Raw genomic sequence first — 23,454 nt, forward strand, 5'->3', positions numbered from 1 at the left:
TGAGATAGGTAGTATGTGTATTTTATAGATGAAAACATTGTGGCTTCCAGAGGGTAACTTTTCCAAAGATAACACAGCTAATAAATAGGACATAGCATTCCAGGTTTGACTTTGTAGCTCATGCTTGTAAGAAGTATACAATCAGCTAGAACTTTCCAGTATGTAATATGCATTTTAAAAAGTATAACCGGCCGGGCGCGGTGGCTCAAGCCTGTAATCCCAGCACTTTGGGAGGCCAGGGCGGGTGGATCACAAGGTCAAGAGATCGAGACCATCCTGGTCAACATGGTGAAACCCCGTCTCTACTTAAAATACAAAAAATTAGCTGGGCATGGTGGCACGTGCTTGTAATCCCAGCTACTCAGGAGGCTGAGGCAGGAGAATTGCCTGAACCCAGGAGGCAGAGGTTGCGGTGAGCGGAGATGGCGCCATTGCACTCCAGCCTGGGTAACGAGCGAAACTCCGTCTCAAAAAAAAAAAAAAAAAGTGTAACCAAGTTCATTGCAAATTAGGTTTATGGCCCAGAACAATCTCTACTTCTTTATTTTACCAAAATAGTATCCAAAATCTAAATGCAAGAGGTCATTGTGCCTGGGTTTATATTGTGTGTATATGTGTGTGTGTTTGAGATAGAGTCTCGCTCTGTGTGTGTGTGTGTGTGTGTGTGTGTGTGTGTGTGTGTGTGTTTTCTTTCAGACAGAGTCTCGCTCTGTAGCCCAGGCTGGAGTGCTGGTACGATCTCAGCTCACTGCAACCTCTGCCTCCCAAGTCCTGGTTTAAGCAATTCTCCTGCCTTGGCCTCCCGAGTAGCTGGGATTACAGGCATGTACCACCATGCCCAGCAATTTTTTTGTATTTTTAGTAGAGATGGGGTTTCATCATGTTGGCCAGGCAGGTCTTGACTTCCTGACCTTGTGATCCGCCTGTCTCAGTCTTCCAAAGTACTGGGATTGCAGGTGGGAGCCACCGCGCCCAGCTGGCTTACACTATAGTGTTCTGCTACTATTTAGCTGTGTAACCTTGGGCAATTTACCTAACCACTCTGAGTTTTGTTTTCCTCATTTCTGAAAGTGAGGCATGCCAGTTTCTTTTATTAAACGTTAACTTCCACTAAAAGAAGTTACTTTAATTAAAAATCTGTACTCAGGAAAGGAAGGCTGTTGGTGAATTGAGAACCCTGCCACAAAAGCTGTTGATGCACGGAACTAGAATGTTACACAGTCATCAGAGAGCATAGGGAAGGGCATGGAGCTCTGTAAAGCTGATGGCATCTGGTTCATTTTCATATTTGGTCAACTTTGAGCTTTTCTTGTAAGCGTTTACATTTTTTTTTCTCTGAATACGAAATGGTTTCCTAGGGATTCTGGAGATTGCAAAATGTTTAAGGTTGCTATTCTGACTTGAAAGGCAACATGTGTACAGATATCAACCATCCCAAATTAGAGCTACAGGCTTTGGCATAAATACCAGAATAGGAAGTAAACAATACTCTATTTTTTTTTTTTTTTTTTGAGACGGAGTTTTGCTCTTGTTACCCAGGCTGGAGTGCAATGGCGCTATCTCGGCTCACCGCAACCTCCGCCTCCTGGGTTCAAGCAATTCTCCTGCCTCAGCCTCCCGAGTAGCTGGGTTTACAGGCATGCCCCACCATGTCCAGCTAATTTTTGTATTTTTAGTAGAGATGGGGTTTCACCATGTTGACCAGGATGGTCTTGATCTCTTGACCTCATGACCCACCCGCCTCAGCCTCCCAAAGTGCTGGGATTATAGGCGTGAGCCACCGCACCCGGCAACAATACTCTATTTTTTTCCTCTAGTTCTCATTCAAACCTGCTTAATGAATGAACCTAAGCCTTTGCTTAGGATAAAAAGTAATTAAAATTTAAGTGCTTTATTTTTAAGTTTTGCCCAGATGTATCTGCATGGGATACAAAGTTATAGCAGTATGCAAATCTGGGACATGTGAGTCTAAAAAGAATCTTGAAAGAGTAGCTTGTAAATTCTCTGTACATTCATAGATTTAGTTTCAAATAACATGTACAATCAGGAAGGACATAGCAGTGAGATATAATACTTTGTTCTTCCATTGCAGTGGGTAATTCCAGAATTGATTGGCCATACCATTGTCACTGTATTAATGCTCATTTCATTGCACTGGTTCATCTTCCTTCTCAACTTACCTGTTGCCACTTGGAATATATATCGGTGAGTATAGTTTGTTTCATTTGGTGTCAAGGCAGTTTAAAAATTTTTTTAAATCGTGGTTTTTTTCAAGACAGGATCTCACTCTAGCACCCAGGCTGGTGTAGTGGTGCAGTCTATCGTGGCTCACTGCAATTTCCACCGCAGTTCAAGTGATTCTCCCACCTCGGCCTCCCGAGTAGCTGGGACTACAGGTGTGTACCACCATGCCTGGCTAATTCTTGTGTTTTTAGTAGAGACAGGTTTAACCATGTTGGCCAGGCTGGTCTCGAACTCCTGACCTCAAGTGATGGGCCTGCCTTAGCCTCCCCAGGTGCTGAGATTATTTACAGGTGCGAGCCACTGTGTGTGGCCAAAAAAAGGTTTTTAATAGGTTTGTTTTTAGAGATGGAGTCTCCTGCTGTCACCCAGGGCAGAGTGCAGTTGCTCAATCTTGGCTCAGTGCAAACTCCACCTCCCAGGTTCAAGCCATTCTCCTGCCTCAGCCTCTCTAGTAGTTAGGATTCAGGTGGCTGCTACAATGCCTGGCTAATTTTTGTATTTTTAGTAGACGGGGTTTCACCATTTTGACCAGGCTGGTCTCAAACTTCTGACCTCAAGCGATCTGCCCACCTCAGCCTCCCAAAGTGTTGAGATTATAGGCAGAGCCACGTCGCCAGGCTGGAATTACATGTAAAAGCTGCAAATTACGTAATTTGTTAAAATTTTTAACTTAATACATTTAGGAAGTTTGTTCAAAATGAGCTCAGTGGCCGGGCATAGCGGCTCACGCCTGTAATCCAGGCACTTTGGAGGCCAAGGCGGGTGGATCACCTTAGGTTGGGAGTTCAAGACCAGCCTGACCAACATGGTGAAACCCCATCTTTAAAAATAAATAAATAAATTAATTAATAATAAAAAAAAATGAGCTCAATGGAAACCATGACTGTATGTAATTTTATAGTTGGGCTATTATACATAGCATACTTTCTTGTGAAGACCTCGGGAATAATCTTGACAAGCCTGCAATTGTTATATTTGTGGATTGCTGCTCTACTATAGCTCCACCCACATTGGCCTCACAAAATGCTGAGATTACAGGTGTGAGCCACTATGTCTGGCCTTTCTTTTTCTTGAGATGGAATTTTGCTCTTGTTGCCTAGGCTGGAGTGCAATGGTGCGATCTTGGCTTACCAAAACCTCTGCCTCCTGGGTTCAAGTGATTCTTCTGCCTCAACCTCCCAAGTAAATGGAATTACAGGCATGCGCCACCATGCCCAGCTAATTTTGTGTTTTTAGTACAGATGGGGTGTTCCATGTTGGTCTCGAACTCCAGACCTCAGATGATCCACCTGCCTTGGCCTCCCAAAATCCTGGGATTACAGGTGTGAGTCACCACACCCAGCTGATTTTTTTTTTTTTTTTGAGACAGAGTTTTGCTCTTGTTACCCAGGCTGGAGTGCAATGGCGCGATCTCAGCTCACCGCAACCTCCGCCTCCTGGGTTCAGGCAATTCTCCTGCCTCAGCCTCCTGAGTAGCTGGGATTACAGGCACGTGCCACCATGCCCAGCTAATTTTTTGTATTTTTAGTAGAGACGGGGTTTCACTATGTTGACCGGGATGGTCTCGATCCCTTGACCTCGTGATCCACCCGCCTCAGCCTCCCGAAGTGCTGGGATTACAGGCTTGAGCCACCGCGCCCGGCCCTTTTTTTTTTTTTTTTTTTTTTTTAAGATAGAGACTCGTTCTGTCATCTAGGCTGGAGGAGTACAGTGGTGTGATCTCAGCACATTGCCACCTCTGCCTCCTGGGTTCAAGCAATTCTCCTGCCTCAGCCTTCCAAGTAGCTGGGATTACAAGCACATGCCAGCATGCACAGCTAATCTTTGTATTTTTAGTAGAGACGGGGTTTTTACCATATTGGCCAGGCTGGTCTCGAACTCCTGACCTTGTAATCCTCCCGCCTTGGCCTCCCAAAGTGCTCGGATTACAGGCTTGAGCCACTGCACCTGGCCTTTTCTTTTCTTTTCGTTTTTGAGACGGAGTTTCGCTCTTGTTACCCAGGCTGGAGTGCAGTGGCACGATCTCGGCTCACCGCAACCTCCACCTCCTGGGTTCAGGCAATTCTCCTGCCTCAGCCTCCTGAGTAGCTGGGATTACAGGCACGTGCCACCATGCCCAGCTAATTTTTGTATTTTAGTAGAGACGGGGTTTCACCATGTTGACCAGGATGGTCTCGATCTCTTGACCTCGTGATCCACCCGCCTCGGCCTCCCAAAGTGCTGGGATTACAGGCTTGAGCTACCATGCCCGGCTGGCCCTTTCTTTTTTTTAAGAGATGAAGTCTGTCTGTATTGCTCAGGCTGGAATGCAACATCTATTAACAGGCATGATGTAGTGTACTATAGCCTTGAACTCCTGGGCTCAAGTGATCCTCCCACCTTAGCCTCCTGAGTAGTTGGGACTATAGGTGCACACTGCTGCACCTGGCATCTTTCAAGTTTCTTAGTATTCTCCCATGATTAGTTGCATAGACCAACACCCGAACGTCAGCTCTGAGCTGGGAACACAGATTACTTGCATTTCTGCTGAGGGCTAGTCCCAGGTTGACTTTTAGCACCGCTAGGTCTCCCTCTAGTTTCACTGAGTGAAACACAACTTTGGGAGTGAGAATGGGGACTTGAACCTTTGAGACTATGGATCTTAATGTTATACCAGACCGTACTGTCAGTCATCTCTACTAGAAATGAAAACATGCTAGAAGAGCCAGCTTTGGCATGGCTTCTTTGTAGATAGTGGTAGAAGGCTCTATGAAGTCATGTCCAAAGATTCTGTTTTTAGGCTGGGCATGGTGGCCCACACCTGTAATCCCAGCACTTTGGGAGGCTGAGGTGAGTGGATCACCTGAGGTCAGGAGCTCGAGACCAGCCTGGCCAACATGGCAAAACCCCATCCCTACTTAAAATACAAAAATTAGCCAGGTGTGGTGGCATGCGCTTATAGTTCCAGCTACTTGGGAGGCTGACGGAGGAGAATCGCTTGAACCTGGGAGGCAGAGGTTGCAGTGAGCTGGATTGCACAACTGTACTCCAGCCTGGGCAGCAGAATGAGACTCAGTCTCAAAAACAAAACAAAAGACAAAATTTAAAAAACCCAAAGATTCTTTTTTTATTTAATTATAAAGAGAAAGATCATGTGTATTTATTACCCTGGTAACTGCAGTGGCAGGTTGGCTGTCTGCTGGTCACAAGTTTACCTCCTGTTTAAAAAGGTTTAAAAATTTAAAACATCAACAGATTATTTTCAGACTAATGCACCGCAACCTCCGCCTCCTGGGTTCAAGCAATTCTCCTGCCTCAGCCTCCTGAGTAGCTGGGATTACAGGCATGCGCCACCATGCCCAGCTAATTTTTTGTATTTTTAGTAGAGATGGGGTTTCACCACGTTGACCAGGATGGTCTGGATCTCTTGACCTCATGATCCACCCGCCTTGGCCTCCCAAAGTGCTGGGATTACAGGCTTGAGCCATTGCGCCCAGCCTTTTTTGTATTTTTAGTAGAGAAGGGGTTTCACCATGTTGACCAGGATGGTCTTGATCTCTTGACCTCGTGATCCACCCGCCTCGGCCTCCCAAAGTGCTGGGATTACAGGCTTGAGCCACCATGCTAGGCCTCAGACTACTGTACTTTATGCTGTTAAGTATCCTTTAATGTGTTTATTAGTAATTCATATGACTTCTTTGATGTTAGACATAAAGTACAGTAGTCTACAGGACAAAGAGGCAAATACCTAGGAGTGGAATCACTTAGTCATATGGTAGCTCTATATTTAACCTTTTGAGGAACTGCTTGAATGTTTTTGGAAGCAGCTGCACTATTTTTTTTTTTTTTTGAGACGGAGTTTCGCTCTTGTTACCCAGGCTGTAGTGCAATGGCGCGATCTCGGCTCACCGCAACCTCCGCCTCCTGGGCTCAGGCAATTCTCCTGCCTCAGCCTCCTAAGTAGCTGGGATTACAGGCACGCGCCACCATGCCCAGCTAATTTTTTGTATTTTTAGTTGAGACGGGGTTTCACCATGTTGACCAGGATGGTCTCGATCTTTCGACCTCGTGATCCACCCGCCTCGGCCTCCCAAAGTGCTGGGATTACAGGCTTGAGCCACCGCGCCCGGCCTTTTTTTTTTTTTTTTTTTTTTTTGAGACAGGGTCTCCCTCTCTTGCCCAGGCTGGAGTGCAGTGACATGATCTTGGCTCATTATAGACTCGACCTCCTGGGCTCAAGCAATCGTCCCACCTCAGCCACCCAAAGTGCTGGGATTACAGGTGTGAACCATTGTGCCCAGCAATGTCTGCACTATTTGACATTCCCACCAACTGTTTATTGGGGGTTCCAGTTTCTCTGCATCCTTGCCAACACTTTTGATTGTGTGTCTTTTTTTCTTTTTTTTTTTTTTTTTTTTTTTTTTTGAGACGGAGTTTCGCTCTTGTTACCCAGGCTGGAGTGCAGTGGCGCGATCTCGGCTCACCGCAACCTCCGCCTCCTGGGCTCAGGCAATTCTCCTGCCTCAGCCTCCTGAGAAGCTGGGATTACAGGCACGTGCCACCATGCCCAGCTAATGTTTTGTATTTTTAGTAGAGACGGGGTTTCACCATGTTGACCAGGATGGTCTCGATCTCTCGACCTCGTGATCCACCCGCCTCGGCCTCCCAAAGTGCTGGGATTACAGGCTTGAGCCACCGCGCCCGGCTCTTTTTTTTTTTTTTTTTGATGAAGTCTTGCTCTCTGTCACTGAGGCTGGAATACAATGGCACAATCCCTGCTCACTGCAACCTCCCCCTCCCAGGTTCAAGTGATTCTCCTGCAGGATTACAGGTACCCGTCACCACACCCGGCTGATTTTGGTATCTTTAGTAGAGATGAGGTTTCACCATGTTGACCAGGCTGGTTTCGAACTTCTGACCTCAGGTGATCTGCCCACCTTGGCCTCCCAGAATTACAGGTGTGAGCCACCGCACCCAGTCTATGTGTGTATTTTTAAATTTTAGCCATACTATTGGGTGTGAAGTGTTATCTCATTGTGGTTTCCATTTACATTTCCTTAATGACTAATGATATTAAGTATCCTTTAATGTGTTTATTAGTCATTAATATATCTTCTTTGCTTTATATGTTTTGGAGTAGCTAAGTTAAGGTGAAATAAATTATGCTTTGGGAAGATTTTCCTGGAAGCAATTTGTAGTATTGATTGGATGGAGAAGTAGGTGAAATAATATATGCTGGAACAGGGTTATGACACCAGGAATGAGAAAGAGACAGCTGAGAATGAGATCCTGTCATGTGTAACAGTAAGGATGGAACTGGGGAATATTACATTAAGTGTAATTAGCCAGGCACAGAAAGACAAACTTTGCCTGTTCTCACTCATTTGTGGGAGCTAAATTTTAAAACAATTGAACTCTTGGAGATAGAGAGTAGAAGAAAGGTTTACCAGAGGTTGGGAAGGGTAGCAGGAGTCGAGTGGGGAAGTGTGGAGGGTTAATGGGCACAAAAAAATAGAAAGAATGAATAAGACCTAGTATTTGCTAGCACAACAGGGTGACTATTGCAAAAATAATTTAATTGTACATTTTTAAATAACTGAAAGAAGGCTTGGCGCAGTGGCTCATGCCTGTAATCCCAGCACTTTGGGAAGCCAAGGTGGCGGATCACCTGAGGTCAGGAGTTTGGACCACCCTGGCCAACATGGCGAAACCATCTCTACTAGAAATACAAAAGTTAGGCCGGGCGCGGTGGCTCAAGCCTGTAATCTCAGCACTTTGGGAGGCCGAGGCGGTGGATCACGAGGTCAAGAGATCGAGACCATCCTGGTCAACATGGTGAAACCCCGTCTCTACTAAAAATACAAAACATTAGCTGGGCATGGTGGCGCGTGCCTGTAATCCCAGCTACTCAGGAGGCTGAGGCAGGAGAATTGCTTGAACCCAGGAGGCGGAGGTTGCGGTGAGCCGAGATCGCGCCATTGCACTCCAGCCTGGGTAACAAGAGCGAAACTCTGTCTCAAAAAAAAAAAAAAAAGAAAGAAAGAAATACAAAAGTTATACCAGGTGTGGTGGCAGGTGCCTGTAATCCCAGCTACGGGAAGCTGAGGCAGGAGAATTGCTTAAACCCAGGAGGAGGAGCTTGTGGTGAGCCAAGATTGTGCCACTGTACTCCAGCCTGGGCAACAGAGGTTCCGTCTGGGAAAAAAAAAAAATTGAAGAAAAAAAACCTGAAAGAGTACAGTTGGATTGTTTGTAACACAAAGGATAAATGCTTATGGTGATGGATACCCCATTTACCCTGATGTGATTATTACACATTGCATGCCTATATCAAAATATCTCATGTAACCCATAAGTATACCTACTATGTGTCCACAAAAATAAAAAAATCTAAAAAGAAAAAAAATGGAGACAGCTAAATAAGTGGTGGTAGGAAGAAGGACTGGACAAGGGTTTGATGGACTGACTATGAAAGATGAGGAAGAGAGAAGTGCGGGTTTGGTAAGAAGAAGTTTTTAAGGATCACTAAGAAAATGGTGACACTTATTAGATAACCTAGAAGTTAGACAAGGATGAGGTGTTATCTGGATATACCAATGAAACTCTATTCAGCTATAGTTGGGCTTCTGGAATTTTAAGGAGGATTTCAGATTTGTGGAACTCAGAGAGTCCTTTGCATTTCAAAGAAATGATAATTGAGAAGCTCTGTGACAAGTGAGAAATCTAAGGTTGTACTAGAAAAAGCTTAGATGTGAGAGCAGGAAGAATTCATGGACATTCTAGGTTAGGACACATATGTTACACAAATGACACAGTCTGGATTTTAAAGTCCAGACACTTAAACTCAGTGATCCTCTCAACCCAGCGTCCTTAATTTCCCTGTTACCATAATGAAGTTTCTAAGAACTTAATAAAATTGGTTTGGGTTTGGAGCCTCCTTTAACCTTTGTCTAATAAAAAAAGGGCTGTAGAAATGACTGGTATGGTAGTTTCCTACAGGTAAGTAAAAGGATTTTAGTGCATAAAATACCCTTTTCTGGAATGTTACTGTATTCATTTCAGAGGGCAGAAAATTAATAGTATTGTAACTTTAAAAAAGGAAACTAAGTGGCAGTCCATGACATTATCATACTACTCTGTCCATATGTGGTATGAATTTTAAGGCTGGTATGATTGGTTCACTTTTTTTTTTTTTTTTTGAGATGGAGTCTTTCTCTGTCACCGAGGCTGGGGCTCAATGGCGCAGTCTTGGCTCACTGCAACCTCTGCCACCTAGGTTCAGGTGATTCTCTTGCCTCAGCCTCCTGAGTAGCTGGGATTTCAGGTGCCTGCCACCATGCCCGACTAATTTTTGTATTTTTAGTAGAGATGGGGTTTCACCATGTTGGCCAGGTTGGTCTTGAACTTTGACTTCAAGTGATCTGTCTGCCTTGGCCTCCCAAAGTGCTGGGATTACAGGCATGAGCCACTGCACCTGGCCTGATTGGTCCACTTTTAAAAGTCGATATTATTGGCTACTTATATTTGAATACATATGCCTATGATTTGATTTTGCTTCTAATGTGTATATCCTTTTATTTGTCAGATACATCATGGTGCCAAGTGGTAACATGGGAGTGTTTGATCCAACAGAAATACACAATCGAGGGCAGCTGAAGTCACACATGAAAGAAGCCATGATCAAGCTTGGTTTCCACTTGCTCTGTTTCTTCATGTATCTTTATAGGTGAGTTTAGAGTCCTGATATTTTATTAGATGCCATAATTGTTTCTGAAGAGTGAGATTGTTGGAGTTACTACTTGTGAAGGTCTGCCCTGCAGACTTTGACTAAACGATGGATAAATAAAGTACACTGACACAGAGACATTATGCTTTCCTAGTTTGGCTGAATGTGACTGGTCAGCTTACAGGTGCTTTGGAGAGCTTCGTAAACAGTTCAGCGGCCAGCCTTTTTACCTAGTGAGACTCGCATTTATTTAGTAAAGTTTAATTGACAAAGGTTTGAGTTAAGACTACTAGAGTGAAGATTAAACCACAGGTTTTGATGCTTAAAGCAAATACTATTAGTGGATAATATTTTTGGTTAACTTTTTTTTGAGAGGGCTCTTTGGCTTAAAGGTTAGTTTTAAGACTACATGAGTAAACAAGTTAGGTAAACTCTTCTATATACTTTAGTTACTTGTTTTACTTGTTAACTAAATGCAAGGGGGATTTAGGCTGCTTTTAGCTGAAACTTTTACTGAAACTCTGAAAAAACATTTAGGCCTTTTGAAAGGGTTTGAAACTGTATTTCATAACTTTCTCTACTATTTTTCTTTTAATATTTTTGCTACTACCTTGAGTGAGTTCTTAACGTCTCCCCCTGTTTTGTTTTTAATATTAGGTTTTGTTGACTGAAGAGAAGTTGCAACAACTGGTCTGTTAGGCAAGGTCGTTATTGCTTTTATTCTAGTTTTGCATTTTAGAATTAACAAATAACAGAACAGTTATGAGTACAGTGAGCAACATTTTTATTAAAGAGTGATTTCTAGGAGGGGAGTTTAGGAGAGATGATTTTGCACACTTTTCTATATGGCTGTTGCGTATGTAGATTTACAGTGTGAAGGGATTTAAAAATTTTAGTTTTAAGTTGCTTTACATTTGCTGTTAAATTGTTATGAAAGGTTTTTTAGAGGTGTTTCACTTTATCTTAACTATGTATTGATTGATTTTATGGTAGAGAAGTGACACATGTTTATGTTCTTAGTTGCAGCTTAACTGCTGTTGGAATGTTAATGCATCTTGTCTCTTCACATATTCTACAGCAGCCTTGACTTGAAGATGTGCAGGAATTTTTTGATTTATACTTTGCTGTAAAAGAAGTTAATTAGCCGGGCGCAGTGGCTCACGCCTGTAATCCCAACAGTTTGGGAGGCGGAGGCGGGTGGATCACGAGGTCAAGAGATCGAGACCATCCTGGTCAACATGGTGAAACCTCGTCTCTACTAAAAATACAAAAAATTAGCTGGGCATGGTGGCGCGTGCCTGTAATCCCAGCTACTCAGGAGGCTGAGGCAGGAGAATTGCCTGAACCCAAGAGGCGGAGGTTGTGGTGAGCCGAGATCGCGCCATTGCACTCCAGCCTGGGTAACAAGAGTGAAACTCCGTCTCAAAAAAAAAAAAAAAAAAAAAGAAGTTAATTAGACACATTTTTGTCTAGATTATTTATAAAAGCAGCTATTTTTATTGACTAAGTAATAGATGCTACTGCAAGGCTGGCAGTTGCTAGGATGACTATGGCTGAGACTATAAAGGCCATGAGTGTAACTATGAATCTTTTGGGTTTGACTTGGGACAGGGCATGTTTTAAGGTGGAAAGGGCAGAGGAACTTTGCTAATTGCTTGTTAAATTGACTGGTAGGAATGCCTCAGATTTTAATACTATGACAGTAGTAATTTTTAAATTAGATATGTTGTGATTAGTGATACCTGAGGCAAACTAAGCTTGTTTCTGCACTTGGGTTACAAACGTGGAGTTTTGGGGTATAATGGAAACGTTAGTTCTTGTAAGGAAAACATATTGATGGTTAATGCAAATTAGGCACTGATTAGTGTGATTATGAATAAAGGTTATAGTATAGTTGTGACTGGAATTATGATGTGCTTTATGCTAGGTGTTAAGGGAGGTGCTAAGGTGTCCTAGGCACCGTAAGGTGCTTTGGGGTGGCATGGATTTTACTTGGGGTATGTTAATTTTTTGGCCAAGTAGTTACGTTATTATAGGCTGGGAAGTGGGTGTCTAAGTAACAGGATAGAAAAAAGGCAGAATAGAAGATGGGCTTAATAGAGTGTAGCAGATACAGGTTGCAGGCAGAGTGAGAATAAAAACGAAACAACATTTGGAGTGAATGATGTCTGTGTTTGGAGTAGGATTCGCTTAGCCTCTTGCATTCTTTTTTAGCATTCTTCAGGTGACGTTTGGGGCATGTGTCTGTAGGATTTTTCTTAGGCTGGCTTCAGTTTTTTTTTTTTTTTTTCTTTTCTTTTTTTAATGAGGACGTAGTTTTTAGGCTGGTGCTGGCGTACTGGAAATTTTAGAGGTTGTGCCTATGCTAAGAGACCTTTATAACTTTTCCAAGAGAGCAGGTTAGTGCTTTAAGAAAAACTTGTGCTTTATTTTAGTGTTTAGTTTACAGAAAATCTGACTACTTTTTTTTTATTTTTATTTTTTTTGAGACGGAGTTTCACTCTTGTTACCCAGGCTGGAGTGCAATGGCGCGATCTTGGCTCACCGCAACCTCTGCCTCCTGGGTTCAGGCAATTCTCCTGCCTCAGCCTCCTGAGTAGCTGGGATTACAGGCACGCACCACCATGCCCAGCTAATTTTTTGTATTTTTAGTAGAGACGGGGTTTCACCATGTTGACCAGGTTGGTCTCGATCCCTCGACCTTGTGATCCACCCACCTCAGCCTCCCAAAGTGCTGGGATTACAGGCTTGAGCCACCGCGCCCGGCTCTGAATACTTTTTTTAACTTTAGCTAATAAGTTTACGTAGAATTTTTTTCACAATTAACATTTTAAAACTTGCTTAGACATTTTTTTTTTTTTTTTTTTTTTTTGAGACGGAGTTTCGCTCTTGTTACCCAGGCTGGAGTGCAATGGCGCGATCTCGGCTCACCGCAACCTCCGCCTCCTGGGCTCAGGCAATTCTCCTGCCTCAGCCTCCTAAGTAGCTGGGATTACAGGCACACGCCACCATGCCCAGCTAATTTTTTGCACCTTTAATAGAGACGGGGTTTCACCATGTTGACCAGGATGGTCTCGATCTCTCGACCTCGTGATCCACCCGCCTCGGCCTCCCAAAGTGCTGGGATTACAGGCTTGAGCCACCGTGCCCGGCTGCATTAGGTTTTTAAAATAACCCTGTGAACCTGTTGCTTTACTGGCTTTAAGAAACTGTTTTTTTTTTAATATATACTGTTTTTGTTGAACTGACGAAACTTTAGCCTGAACAATCTTTTCTTGAACTTGGTAATCTTTAGTGGGTACTAATGACTTACTCTTTTACTGACTGGACTTCGTGGTCTTCTGCACTTTTGTTTTTGGGGGGGTTGTTGCGTTCTTTTCAGAGCAATGATTATGTCAGGGTTCTCTTAACAGTTTTCCTCACACGGCTGCACTACTGTTGGGGTTGCCCCACGTTGGGTGCCGCTATTGGGGTTACTATTTGCGGGGGTCTGTCCTGCAGACTTTGACTTAAAAACGAATGAATAAAGTACACTGACACACAGATATTATGCTTTGCCAGTTTGGCTGAGTGTGACTGGGTGGCTTGCAGGCACTTTGGAGAGCACTGTAAACAGTTGCAACTGCCAGCCTTCTTTAGCTAGTGAGACTCGCGTTTATCTAGTAAAGTTTAATTGACAAAGGCTTGAGTTAACACTACTAGAGTGAAAATTAAAGTGCAGGTTTTGATGCTGAAAGCAGACACTATTAGTGGATAATAGCTTTGATTAACTTTTTTTTGAGAGGATTATTTGGCTTAAATGTTAGTTTTGGCCGGGCACGGTGGCTCAAGCCTGTAATCCCAGCACTTTGGGAGGCCGAGGCGGGTGGATCACGAGGTCGAAAGATCGAGACCATCCTGGTCAACATGGTGAAACCCCGTCTCTACTAAAAATACAAAAAAACTAGCTGGGCGTGATGGTGCATGCCTGTAATCCCAGCTACTTAGGAGGCTGAGGCAGGAGAATTGCCTGAACCCAGGAGGCGGAGGTTGCGGTGAGCCGAGATCGCGCCATTGCACTCCAGCCTGGGTAACAGGAGCGAAACTCCGTCTCAAAAAAAAAAAAAAAAAATGTTAGTTTTAAAACTATATGAGTAAACAAGTTAGGTAAACTCCTTTGCATACTTTAGCTATTTGTTTTACTTATTAACTAAATGTAAAGAGGATTTAGGCTGCTTTTAGCTGTAACTTTCACTGAAACTATGAAAAAACTTTTGGGTCTTTTAAAAGGGTTTGAGACTATATTTTATAACTTTACTGTTTTTCTTTTAGTATTTTTGCTACTAGCTTGAGTGAATAATCTTACATGAGATATTACTATACTATAGGATGTTTGCATTGATATTGTGGAACTTTTGGGGATTATGTAAGTTCCTTGTGGCTATGTAAATTATTTATGTATGTCATTGAATCAGCTTTCTATCTGACCTACAGTAGATCTACCCTGTGTCATCTTAGTTATGCCTTAGCTGTTGAGGCTATCATCCTGCTTAAAAGTGTCTTTTGCTATTTTTTTTTCCTGCCCTAATAGTATACAACTTGGAGTTCCACTGCCTGTTATAAGCATTAATGTATGTGCCTCAGTGACCATGACCATGGTCTTTGGGGGATCATACCACTGGCAGCAGCTCTCAGCAACTTTTATCCAAATTGTGCTGATCTTTCTTGGCAATAAGTAATTTAGGTGTGATCCTGATTTTCCAGCATGCTAAATGGTCTGTTGTGGTAAAGTTGTATCAGTCCTCCAGTTATAACACACTGGAAGTAAGAATTAATATGAAAGATTGGCTATCACACACTGGAAGCCTATATAGTCCTGTTTTGAACTATTCCTGTGTGTTTTAGAGGGGAACATGCCACCTTTCCCTTTATCCATCATAGATGCATAGAAGAGAGCCAAGGAGAAAAAAAAAATCCTGTGTATATGATTTGAGTAAACCTTTGAGAAGTTAGAATCAGGCTTAACCTTTGTATCAAAGCTTTAATTGGATCATTTTTATTTTTTCCCCTAGGTAGTTTCATTTTTCACATAGACGTAAGGACTATTAGGAAAAACTTATACTGAACTAAACTTCTGCCACTCAGAAAATTCTTGATTAGAAAAACTATATAGGCCGGGCGCGGTGGCTCAAGCCTGTAATCCCAGCACTTTGGGAGGCCCAGGCGGGTGGATCACGAGGTGGAGAGATCGAGACCATCCTGGTCAACATGGTGAAACCCCGTCTCTACTAAAGATACAAAAAATGAGCTGGGCATGGTGGCAGGTGCCTGTAATCCCAGCTACTCAGGAGGCTGAGGCAGGAGAATTGCCTGAACCCAGGAGGCGGAGGTCGCGGTGAGCCGAGATCGCGCCACTGCACTCCAGCCTGGGTAACAAGAGCGAAACTCCATCTCAAAAAAAAAAAAAAAAAAAAGAAAAACTATATAGATATAGCAGTTTTTTTTACAATTGCTGTTTTATCTGAAATAGTTTAGAAGTCAGAACCATTTTAGCCTCTGTCTGACAAAGAAGGTTTCCTAAAATCCTTTCACTGTGAATTAAAATTGGAGTTTAGATTGTAGCTGGGTGTGGTGGCTCACACCTGTAATCCTAGCACTTTCGGAGGCTAAGGCAGGCAGATCATGAGGTCAAGAGATCGAGACCATCCTGGCCAACATGGAGAAACCCCGTCTCTACTTAAAAATACAAAAATTAGCTGGGCATGGTTGGCGCATGCCTGTATTCCCAACACTTGGGAGGCTGAGGCAGGAGAATTGCTTGAATGAGGGAGGCAGAGGTTGCAGTGAGCTGAGATTGTACCATTACACTCAAGCCTGGCAACAGCGTGGCAAGATTCTGTCACTACACTCAAGCCTGTATTTTAAAAACTAGGACAGAAAAAGCACACTGGTCTCAGTTTCTGGTTCTCATACCCTACCTTATTACTAATGTGCTTAGCTTTTAATCCAAGTATCAAAGATGATGAATAAGGAGCAAAAAAAGGTTTATGATGAGAACATAATGATGCACCTATTCTTGTTTCTATTATTTTTGTATCTTATCATCATATGTGTTCCCTATATTTGTTTCTGAAGAGACAAAAAACAAGCTAGAATTGGCTTGGCCAAGGTTATTCTTCATCCCTCCACGCTTTCATGCTGTTGGAAAGTAAATTAGAGCAGGCATCCCCTGGGGGCGGTGCTGTAGGTACAGCCCATGTAATCATACTTCGGAGAGTAAATGTAGGCTTGGAGAGCAGTATCTTGCTTAGTAGACTCAAAGTTTTAGGATTATAAAATGTACATGAGTTTCTGAACTCTTAGTTGTTGAATTTAAAGTAGTGGGGAGTTGGACTGGAGGAATTAAGATTTAATTTTGGTGCAAGTTTAAAGTATTTTTCTTTAAAACTAAATAAAAAGCGAATTAGGTAACTGATTTGTCTGGGCAGCTGTGTACTTCACTGGCTGTACTGTTTTCTTTTCTCTCTTCCCTTCCTTTCCCCTTCCCTATTATTCTGTCATTTTCAGCCACATTGCTATTACTTTACCCTTTGGTGTTGCATATAGTTCAAGGCGTCGGAAGATGTCCTTGCAGCACTTTTCTCTTTTGGTTGCTGTTTTTAAACAGTGGATTTGCTATTAATACCAAGTCATTAGCTTTTTTGATTGCATAGATTTTATGCTCCTCGTCTTTGTATCTAACACCTGCCACACCTTGCCTGGTACCTTGCACCTCATTGACATTTCAGGGCTTGTTGAATGGAATTCAAGTTTTGAAAAAATGCTCATCTTCTTTTTTTTTGTTTTGAAATGGAGTCTTGCTCTGTCATTCAGGCTGGAGTGCAGTGCCACCATCTTGGCTTACTGCAACTCCTACCTCAGCCTCCCAAGTAGCTGGGATTACAGGCATGCGCCAACATGCCTGGCTAATTTTTTGTACTTTTAGTACATGTTGGTCAGGCTGGTATCGAACTCCTGACCTCAGGTGATCCTCCCGCCTCGGCCTCCCAAAGTGCTGGGATTATAGGCCACTGTGCCTGACCCTTATCTTCTATAGAGGATGGGGAGAATTCATGGTTTTGGTTTCTGGATTGGGTGCTAGCCTAGTGGAATGTGGGCTCTACCACTTACATTGAGGTCTGGGGCAAGTTTCTTTTCTTTCTTTTTTTTTTTTTTTGAGACAGAGTCTCGCTCTGTTACCCAGGCCGGCGTGCAGTGGCATGATCTCGGCTCACCCACCTCAGCCTCTGAAAGTGCTGGAATTACAGGCATGAGTCACCACGCCTGTCCTGGGGCAAGTTTCTTAACCTCTCTGAGCCTCAGTTTCTCATCTGAAAAGGGAATATTAATGATATTAATAGTTCTTATCATATTTTAATATGGCCTAAGTGAGATAATACATGTCAGACACTTAGATTTATGTTGACCCATAGTAAAAAAACAAAAATCTTAAAAAAATATTAGCAACTATCATTAATTTTTTCTGTGCATTGAGTACATTTAGTATGGTTAAATTTGGACAATTATTTATACCACTAGTGATGTAAGGATATTTCTGTGTATTTTAGCATTTAATTTCAGCAGAGCAAGGCTGATCCCAGTATTTCAAAGGAAAGAGTGGTTTTGTTATTGTTAACTGCGGCAGTTTTAGTGGCATAGTGTTTATTGAGTGACTGCCGTGTGTCAGACATTGTGTAGAGCATTGCAAGTGACACAAAGGAGCAGCACAGAATCCCTACAGTCAAAGCTTGGAGCGTGGTAATTGCAGGCTGGGGTGCTAGTAGCACATGAAAGTGGTGATGCTTGGGCCCTGCTTTCATCTCCGAGTTGCTCATATTCCAGTGGTAGAGACAGCAGGTAAGCCACAGCAGCAGGAAGAAGAGCTGAGGAAGGAGGCTGTCCAGCTTCCCCAAGAAGGTGCCCTAGAGCCAATCACAATACCTGAATAGGAAGTTACTGCTTTGCTGGGGTGTTGGGATGGGAAGAAGAGGTTCCAGGCATAGAACAGTATCTGGCTAGAGAATTTAGAGTTTTTTTCTGGACATAGGTGGTTTTTTTGTGTTTGTTTTCCTTTTTTTTTGTTTTTTAACTGACCGAGCTCGTTTTTTTTTGTGTTTGTTTTTTTCTTGTTTTTTTTAACTATAGCCTAACATAGGTTTTTTTCTGTCTTTTTTTTTTTTTTTTTTAATAGTTTACCAATTTCTGTGAAGGAAAACAGGTTTTAAGTTAACTTTCCCTACCTCCCCATCCCCAATAACTCTTTTTTAGTGAAAAGGTTTAGACATGAAAGACCCTAATATATTCTTGCCTTTGGGTATGAATGATTGTCTTTTACTCAAATGATTGTTCCTTCATAAACCTTAGGGACGAAAGTCTGGACAGACCAGGCCCTGTAGGAACATTCCTGAGAAAACATTAGTAACGTTAATTTCTTCTTTCCACAGTATGATCTTAGCTTTGATAAATGACTGAAGCTGGAGAAGCCGTGGTTGAAGTCAGCGTACACTACAGTGCACAGATGAGGAGCCAGAGACTTCTTAAATCATCCTTAGAACCGTGACCATAGCAGTATATATTTTTCCTCTTTGAACAAAAAACTATTTTTGCTGTATTTTTACCATATAAAGTATTTAAAAAACATGAATTGAGTTTCTGTAGATTTCTAGTTCTCAACTTTAGCCTGAACGCCAACACTTGAAGGTGTTTTTCATCATCTGTATGCTGAAGGTGGTTATTTGTATGTAGGAACAGGACTGCCATCCCAGCTTTGCATGCCAGAGAAATAAAGAACACATTTTAAAGGGTGTTCTTTAAAGTGAAGAGATAGCAAAGGTGCCCTTCAGGTGTACTGAAAAGAGTACAAAACAACACTGTTGATCTGGACAATAGAAGAAAAATTTAATTACCCTTTTTGCTGTGTTGCGGCAACTTCATTTAGTATGGTTTAAAATTTATGAGACTGTCAGCCAGAAGTCTTTTTACAAGACTGTCAACAGAAAATGGCATTTCAGAATATATTTATATATTTACTTGCACAGTTTGTGAAACCATATAAGCCATTTTTCCCAGGTACAATGTGGTTCCTGCTGATGGAAAGGAAACATTTAAAAACCAATGTAATATTTTGTCAGGAGCTTTCATTTAAAAGTCACTACCTCCACAATCGCCCCCAAACCCAGACAATCCCAAGTGGCTCTTGCCAGTCTGGTTTTCATATTGCAATTATTCCAATTGTATTTGATCTCCCTGATAAGTATTTTAATGGGTTTGGAGAAGTGATTTGGTAGAAGATGCTAATCAGATTAGAAGCAGGAATTGTCATTCACTGTCAGTGAAATTGAGGCTTTTGGTGCTCTGTGTGGTGCCAGATTAACGCTTCTATCCTTCTGCACTGACCACGTTGTGAATTGGAAGACCCAGTACAAGCCATGTCATGGACATAGCAATATACAACCAAACTCTGTTCCTTGGAGCTGTATTCGTCAACTCTTGCAGTTGGTGAGAGCAGTTCACTTCCTCAGCTCTGTTTGCCAGCCCTTACAGGGTAAAATAAACCTGGCAATTGATCCTCAGTCCTAGTTTGTGCTTTTATATTGCTATCTTAAGCCCTGACATTGGGCAAAACATGACTGTGTCCTATGGCAGAGTCCAAAGGGATTATTCACTCTAGTTGAGATAGCATTGGGTAGCTAAACAGGGTGTGTGGTCCCCAAAAGATTAAATGTTGCATGTCCTTTTGGTCCTGGACTAGCTCTAGCCTTGGCAGAAGCAAGGGACCCACTAAGCCAAACTCGCTGTACAGACAGACCACGTTTCAAGGATGGAAGTAGTGCCCAGGCAGCACACAAAAGGAATGTTGAAATGGTAGGCAAAGTGAACTTGGCTCTGTTGGCCTCTTTGTGGTCACAGAAATCGCTCCTTGTGGTAATGTTGTATTTCTGTCAGGCACAGGGCCAAGAAGCTGTGTAACACAGACATTACTTTGGTTACATCTCTTTTTCATACCTTTTCCGTTGGAGGCACCTTTTGCTTAAAACAGTCCCTTCACTCTACCTTTCCTCCTAACTTCCCGTGCTTCTTCATGTCTGCTCAAGATTTTTAAAGCAATGAAGCTGTTGGAGAACTTAAATCCTTGCAACTGAGAGACAAGCTACTTAAACTCAAAGGTGGTAAGGCTTTTTTTTTTTTTTGAGATGGGGTCTCACTCTCTTGCCCAGGCTAGGGTGTAGTGGTGTGATCTCGGCCCACTGCAACCTGTTTCCTGGGTTCAAGTGATTCTCCTGCCTCAGCCTCCCAAGCAGCTAGGATTACAGCTAGCTACTCCCGGCTAATTTTTGTATTTTTAGTAGAGACAGGGTTTCACCATGTTGGCCAGCCTGATCTTGAACTCCTGACCTCAAATGATCCGCCTGCCTCAGCCTCCCAAAGTGTTGGGATTACAGGCATGAACCACTGTGCCCAGCCATTTGGAGAACTTCTGACCAAAATGTTTTACCTTCTCATTCAGATATTTTTAGTAACCAAAATAGGGACCCATGAAACTGAGAGAGCCTTTGGGCTGTCAGTTTGCAGTACATCAAGCATAAGTTGCTGAGGCTGAGCAAATCAGAAAGGTACCATGTTCATAACAAAGGACAAGAGCTCCTTACTTCTGAAACATTAACTGTGGTTAAAAACAGAAACTCTTCCTTCTTATATTAGTTGTCTATCAAAGCCAGGAAACTGGAGGATCACTGTAGTTAAGAAAAATTTTTTTAAAAATTAAAGACAGGGTATTGCCCTGTTGCCCAGGCTGGGGTACAGTGGCACAATCACGGCTCACTGCAGCCTCAAACTCCTGGACTCAAGCAATACTCTTGCCTCTCAGCCTCTCAAGTAGCTGGGACTAGGTGCATACCGACATGCCCAGCTAATTTTAAAAAATGTTTTTATAGAGACAGAGGTTTTGCTGTGTTGCCTAGGCTGGTATCAAATTCCTAGCCTCAAGTGATCCTCCTGCCTCAGCCTCCCAAAGTGTTGAGATTACAGGTGTGAGCCACCATGCCCAGCTAAAAAAAAATTGGGGGGACGCTTCCGCAAATAATGAAAAGGGAGGCAAAGGCACTGACTTTAAAAAGCTGTGGTTAAAATGCTATCAGTTTTCTCCGCTTTTCATTGATTGGAGAGTTGTAGAGAAACTTAGAGATCATTTTGCCTAACTCCCTTATCCCAAAGATAGAGACCGAAGCCTAGAGATTGCTCAAGATGTCATAACTCTGAGCATCTAGAATCCTAATGTTCAGTCCAGTGTTCTTTCTCCCTTACCACTCCTCTTCCCTGTCCCTCTACAATGGCAGTACCCAGGGCACAGTCAATAGACTACTATGGAGTGCTCCTATGTGCATATTTTTAGTATCTATCATTTTCTCTTGCCTTTTTTCTTCTATCCTTTCAGTGGTAGCAGCTGCCCTTTGTTAATCCCTGTAACCTCAGCTGAGAGAGCAGATGAAGCAAGATCCAAGATGCAGCTCAGTTCATCAAAGCCTCGCAGGTCCCCTCAGCTGCCTTTTCATGCCTGCCACGCAGACGACAGTAGAACAAAACCTGACCTGGTCTTTTGAACAGCTAAGAAAGCTCATAGTACTTTATCTTCTGTAGCTTACCACATTCTATCTGGTATTATAGTTATTTGTATGCAATTAATCACTCTTAGACTGTATGTTCCTGGAGGGCAGAGTACACTCATTCATATTTGTATCTTCCTTCTGCTCTTGGCACCTAACACAGTACCATGCACGCAGAAACAATAAATCATTGTTGAGTGAATAAGTAAGTCTGATTGTGGTGTTCTATTGCTTTTTCAGCAAGAAGTCAAACTGATGACCTTTAAGTCAGAGAAGCAGCAATGGAGCAGCATAATCAAAGTTCACCATCTTTGTTTTCAAGGTAGTCACATTATGAAATACTCTGACATGCTAGGCTAGGAAATGGCTATAACTGTTCTCCATTTGAGACTGGAGAAATCAGCTTTGCTCACAGGTAATACTTTGCCAAGTAGTTATGAAAAATATACTAGGTGTAATTAGTTGTCCTCAAAATCTAAATACACTTGTTGTAATATATGGAAATAGGAAGCAAGATAGAGAAGGTAAGTTTGAAATTCTGCACTTATCTGGATCTTTATCATCTGAGTTTATGTACTTTAAACCAAATACACTATTTTACTATGTCATATAGCAAAAATTGAAATATTCTTGGTTTAATGAAGCCTTTTGGATCTAATCCATATTTTTCATGAATGTTTGGAAAGGTAGAAACTTCTTTTTTTTTTTTGCTTCAGTTAAATATAGTCTAATGACTGAAGGTTATTCAAAGCTTAATAATCAGTCTGTACACATTAAAGGGACTATTCACTGAGCTAATTTGTTTCTGAGCTCTGGTTGCTCTTTAATAAGTTCTTGGGTAGCTGGGCGTGGTGGCTCACGCCTGTAATCCCAGCACTTTGGGAGGCCGAGGCGGGTGGATCACAAGGTCAAGAGATCGAGACCATCCTGATCAACATGGTGAAACCCCATCTCTACTAAAAATACAAAAAATTAGCTGGGCATGGTGGCGCGTGCCTGTAATCCCAGCTACTCAGGAGGCTGAGGCAGGAGAATTGCCTGAACCCAGGAGATGGAGGTTGCGGTGAGCCGAGATCGCGCCATTGCACTCCAGCCTGGGTAACAAGAGCGAAACTCCGTCTCCAAAAAAAAAAAATATTAAGTTCTTGGGTAAAAGCTGCTTTTATTTTTAGTTGCTTTCCTCTGAAGCTGGGTGGAGAAGAGTGGGTGGGGGGTGGATGGTCGAATCAGCAGGCTGAGAGAATTCAGTGGTTTGCCTGTGGCTTCCTCTGCTGTATATCTGGTTTGCTACATCCGTTATGGAGCAATCTTGGTTTCTGTATCAGTTCCCATTGCACATTAGCACCTAGTCAGAATGGGAGTCAGTTGAATGTACACTTTAATTCCTGTTTTCTAGATCCTGTTTCACAGGTTGGATGCAACCAGGGTGAGAGTTGAACCTCTCGTGTTGCTCAATTAAAAGTAACACATTTGGCCGGGCGTGGTGGCTCACGCCTATAATGCAAGCACTTTGGAGGCCAAGGGGGGCGGATCACCTGAGGTCGCGAGTTCAAGACCAGCCTGACCAACATGGTGAAACCCCGTTTTATTAAAAACAAACAAGCCGGGAGCGGTGGCTCAAGCCTGTAATCCCAGCACTTTGGGAGGCTGAGGTGGGTGGATCACGAGGTCAAGAGATCGAGACCATCCTGGTCAATGTGGTGAAACCCCATCTCTACTAAAAATACAAAAAATTAGCTGGGCATGGCGGCGCGTGCCTGTAATCCCAGCTACTCAGGAGGCTGAGGCAGGAGAATTGCCTGAACCCAGGAGGCAGAGGTTGCGGTGAGCCGAGATTGCGCCATTGCACTCCAGCCTGGGTAACAAGAGAGAAACTCCGTCTAA

General features: G+C 42.8%; 1 protein-coding gene across 2 annotated transcripts in view; it reads left to right on the plus strand.

Annotated features, from left to right (window-relative positions):
• The window catches only part of CNIH4 (cornichon family member 4), a 30,299-nt gene extending 11,688 nt beyond the window's left edge, over positions 1-18,611 (plus strand). Inside the window, exons 3-5 of one of the 2 annotated variants that reach the window (XM_003930310.4) lie at positions 2,093-2,205; positions 9,809-9,949; positions 18,412-18,611. In XM_003930310.4, coding sequence (XP_003930359.1) covers positions 2,093-2,205; positions 9,809-9,949; positions 18,412-18,439 — 282 coding nt within the window. In that variant the 3' untranslated portion in view covers positions 18,440-18,611. Of the gene's footprint in view, positions 1-2,092; positions 2,206-9,808; positions 9,950-18,411 lie in introns of those variants that run through there. The other variant, XM_010340907.3, reaches the window with a different exon arrangement.
• Positions 18,612-23,454: the final 4,843 nt, after the last annotated feature.

The sequence above is a fragment of the Saimiri boliviensis genome, chromosome 14 (assembly GCF_048565385.1).
Source record: "Saimiri boliviensis isolate mSaiBol1 chromosome 14, mSaiBol1.pri, whole genome shotgun sequence".
NCBI lineage: Eukaryota > Metazoa > Chordata > Mammalia > Primates > Cebidae > Saimiri > Saimiri boliviensis.